Below are 4,224 nucleotides of genomic sequence, written 5' to 3' on the forward strand. Positions count from 1 at the left end.
CAAAGCCGTCTGTTTACATCAAAGAAACTAGCATAAATTACCAAAAGCCAAAGATAATTAGATCCATCATAACATTTGCAGGGAAACGGATCCGATCATTTGAAATAGGATGGGTTTCATCGTACATTCAATCGTAGCCATCCAGCTAGAACTATTTAGCCATTGATTGGATGGCTATGATTGAATGTATGATGGAACCCATCCTATTTCAAATGATGGTTAGAGATGGATGGGCACGCCTGGTTGGCGATCTCAACCGCCTTTTGCCTGTTAGGAAACGGCCCTTTGACCTACCGATAGATAGATCGAAGAAAGAAACACAAAAAAATAAAAGGAGAAAAACAGTCACACGAACCCCCACCTTACGGGTAGGGGGCCACCCCTACAACTCCGGGCCAACTTTGGATCCATAAAAAATTAGGATTAATACTTGGTTCTAAGAAACTGGGACTGACTTTGATTTTACGCATATGCATACAATAAATATGGATGGATGTTTAACTGTCCACAACAAAATGGTTGCATCTTTGATGTGGATGTGCACAGCCGAAAATTGGTCCATATTGCACCAAAATATAATTGAAAAAAAGACTTCTGCATCCAAACTGTTTGATTAAAGCATCATTTGTAACTAAGCCTATTTGTATAGTCCCATCCACTTAAAAATGCATGAGGTAAGATTGAACACATTGATACTGTATGCACATCGGCACCAAAGACTTATCCCAATAAAACTATATCTTGCTTACCTCCCTCTCACCCAAGTGCATATCTATTAGATAGAGAAGTCCAATCAAGACAATTTGAAGTGCTGCTTAATTTAGTTCATTTTACGAAATGAATATCCCTCCAACATGATTGAACCACTCTACTAACCAATCCGTTCAAACTATCAAATACCAAGCAAGTTCTTTACTATATTTCTTAGTCTTAAAGGCTCCATGTTCCTTTACCTTACAAATTAAAGAATTCCATGAAAGTAAGTTTAATGAGAAAGAAACAAATGAACTCAAAATTTGTTCCCTCCAAATACTTTTTTCTCAAATCTTTCCCCTTCTATATATATCCTGAGGCCCTGTCTTAGCTCTTCACATCAACATTAAGCATTCAGAGAGAGAGAGAGAGAGAGAGAGAGAGAGAGAGAGATGGGGGCTGTGGTACTTGTTCATTTTCTTGTGGTATTGTCCATTGTTGTTTCTGTAGCTGGCTCACTAAGCACAGATTACTATGACAAATCATGCCCAAAGGTTGATTCCATTGTCGCAAAAACTGTCAAGAAGGCCATGAATCGTGACCAAACTGTTCCAGCTGCACTCCTCCGGATGCACTTCCACGACTGTTTCATCAGGGTCTCTCTCTCTCTCTCTCTTATATTTGTAATAGACTTGAGCTACGCCCATTTAAAAATTGACCAAACTGTTCCAGCTACACGGACTTTTCAAATCTACCGCAATGCCAATGGAGTCAAGTTACTCCTATCACATTTAGAGGTTTTAAACTCGATCAGCCTGAGTGCCTACAGAGATTCATGGTTGTTTCATAAAGTGAAGTCTGATAACATGGAAAAATAGGTCTAACCATCCACAAAATTTCACTTGACTAGCCCTTGGACCAGTGTACCAAGTTTTGAGCCTTGAGTTCTTAATGTGTTTGTTTAGATTATCTGATTGACTTGAGTTCTCTTTCAGGGCTGTGATGGATCTGTGTTGCTGAATTCTACTAAGACCAACACTGCTGAGAAAGACGGGCCACCCAACATCTCTTTGCATGCGTTCTATGTTATTGATGCTGCTAAGAAGAAGCTGGAAGCCGAGTGTCCGGGTGTTGTTTCTTGTGCTGATATTCTTGCACTTGCTGCTCGGGATGCAGTGCTACTTGTAAGTAGTGACACCAATTTCATCAGACCAAATTGGAACTTAATTTGTTCATAATATTCGACGAAAAGATCTGGTTTCGACTTTGTTGTACATAGGTCATTGTTGGAAATTGATTGTTCTACTAGTTGCCATTCATGAGCTGCATTGTATTGTAGGAGTGGAATATGTCGGTGTCATTAATTTACCATAGATTTTAATGAAGTTATAATATTTGGTTTTTGTTATTTCAGTGGGAAACAACAGTTGATAATGTTTGTTTCATCTTTTGCTTCTCTTTTAGTCTGGAGGACCAACTTGGGAGGTGCCCAAAGGAAGGAAAGATGGAAGAATTTCCAAAGCCGCTGAAACTAAATTATTACCGGTTCCTACATTCAACCTCTCTCAACTGAACCAGAGCTTCTCTCTCAGGGGCCTTTCAATTGATGATTTAGTGGCACTCTCAGGTGACAATAATTTAGTAAAGATAATTAATATAAGTCACGCTTATTAACCTCCCTGATTATGAACATGGTACCAAAGTTTGAGTTTGAACAGCCTTGACAAATGTGGCTAACCAAGTTCACTAGAGCCTCATAGATTCAAGAGACCAAGTTAGTTAGTTGGGACTTGGGACACTAATTTGAAATGAAGCCTCCTCAGAGGCTGAACATCATCCATACATACGTAGTCAGATCGAACTCACCTTAAGACGAATGCACATCTATGCCTTTACAAATCTCAGCCCGATCTGGGGTTCGGCTTGTTTAAGCATGGCACGGGCTCGGCTGAAATGGTAAAATGAGCCGAGCCCAGGCACCAAGTTTTTCATTTACCAAGAGGTGGTGATTTCGAATCTTGCCCCCTCAAAGTTAAAGGCTGTTCAAGCTTGGCTTGGGCTCGAGCCCTCTATATTTTGCATCAAGCCAAGTCTTCAAGTCCAGGCTCTGCTCGAGCCTGGCTCATGCGCCACGTACATATATATGAGCATCTTGATAATTGAATGTTATTTGATAAGCATCTTGGTGATCTCCATGGGGCTGATTCCACTAAGAGGTGCATCTGTTTCTGAATCTAGTCATAGATCTTTCTTTCTTTCTTTTGTTTTTTTTACCAACCACCAAAAGTTGTGTCGGGTTCCACTCATCCCGTATGTCATCCCCCATCTTCATACCCTCTTAAATCTTATGATGCAAGTTGTTTTGATGAGACCTGACCTCATAGATGGATTCAGCATGGTCGATTTAATAAGGATAGACCCTTGGATCACATTTCTTTGTTGAAAATATGATTTTTTTAAATCACAAAATGTTGCATCGTTGAATTTTGAATCACCAAAAAATCCTGAGCACAAGTTGACTTCAGCAATTTAAATGACGATCTTAAATAAATGAAGGATGTAGATCACATCTATGGAGTCCGGTTCGATCAAAAAAATTTGCATCGATGAGATCCCAAGAAGGGGTATGAAGATAGGGATGACATAAGGGATAGGGGGAACAAATTTGCCAAATGTTACCAGAATAAACAATAAAAAAAAAGAAGTTACCATGATAAAGCACACCCTTGTGGGTAAATGCAGGTGGGCATACACTTGGGTTCTCCCATTGTTCATCATTCCAAAAGAGGATCCATAAGTTCAACTCGGTCCATGATGTGGATCCCACCATGGCATCGACCCTTGCTGTGAGCCTGAAGAAGACATGCCCCAAGCATAACAAGGTGAGGAGTGCAGGGTCAACCATGGACTCAACTGCTTCAGTGTTCGACAACATGTACTACAAGCAACTGCTGGAGGGGAAGGGCCTCTTCTCTTCTGACCAAGCCCTGCTCTCCAACGGCAAAACCAAAGGCCTTGTGGGCAAGTTTGCCAATTCACAAGGGGACTTTGAGAAGGCTTTTGTGAAATCCATGCTCAAGATGAGCAGCCTGGCTGGGGATGGCGAGGTGAGGTTGGACTGCAGGTTTGTGAGGTAGAACCATTATTCGATTTTATTTGATTAATTGTTACTTGTGATTGTTGGATGAGTGGTGTCAAAGTTTAATAGTGTGAGGTCGATCGGTTCTTGAATCATCCACAATGTTGTGCGAGTGAATGAGGGTAGAAGATTTTGCTGTCTGGATTTGTGGTAGAGGGTGTAATCCAAAGTGAACTTATTTGTGCTTTTGACAAACAAAACAAGGATAAATAAAGCTTGCATGAATTTTCCAAGTTATAAATTGTCAAGTGTGCCTATATATATATATATATATATATATATATATATATATATATATATATATATATATATATATATATATATATATATATATATAGGAAAAGTGGTAGCTGACTGAGCACTTTTGAGCCTGACTGTCAGGCTCCTACCAG

At 39.9% G+C, this 4,224-nt stretch overlaps 1 protein-coding gene across 1 annotated transcript; it reads left to right on the top strand.

Annotated features, from left to right (window-relative positions):
• Positions 1–1,145: 1,145 nt before the first annotated feature.
• On the top strand, positions 1,146–3,984 carry LOC149832837 (peroxidase 64-like). The gene is made up of 4 exons (XM_090012610.1): positions 1,146–1,349; positions 1,689–1,877; positions 2,158–2,320; positions 3,436–3,984. The coding sequence occupies exons 1-4, from the start codon at positions 1,146–1,148 to the stop codon at positions 3,828–3,830; spliced, it is 951 nt and encodes a 316-aa protein (XP_089868736.1). The 3' UTR covers positions 3,831–3,984.
• Positions 3,985–4,224: the final 240 nt, after the last annotated feature.

Source organism: Nuphar pumila, chromosome 7 (genome assembly GCF_984573655.1).
Source record: "Nuphar pumila chromosome 7, dmNupPumi1.hap1.1, whole genome shotgun sequence".
In the NCBI taxonomy this organism is placed as follows: domain Eukaryota; kingdom Viridiplantae; phylum Streptophyta; class Magnoliopsida; order Nymphaeales; family Nymphaeaceae; genus Nuphar; species Nuphar pumila.

What these genes read in the sequence shown, in the direction of transcription:
- LOC149832837 (XM_090012610.1), top strand. Translation starts at nt 1,146, where the DNA reads ATGGGGGCTGTGGTACTTGTTCATTTTCTTGTGGTATTGTCCATTGTT. An exon ending in TCCACGACTGTTTCATCAGG is followed by an intron (nt 1,350 to 1,688) that starts GTCTCTCTCTCT and finishes GTTCTCTTTCAG; the next exon opens with GGCTGTGATGGATCTGTGTT. An exon ending in TGATTTAGTGGCACTCTCAG is followed by an intron (nt 2,321 to 3,435) that starts GTGACAATAATT and finishes GGGTAAATGCAG; the next exon opens with GTGGGCATACACTTGGGTTC.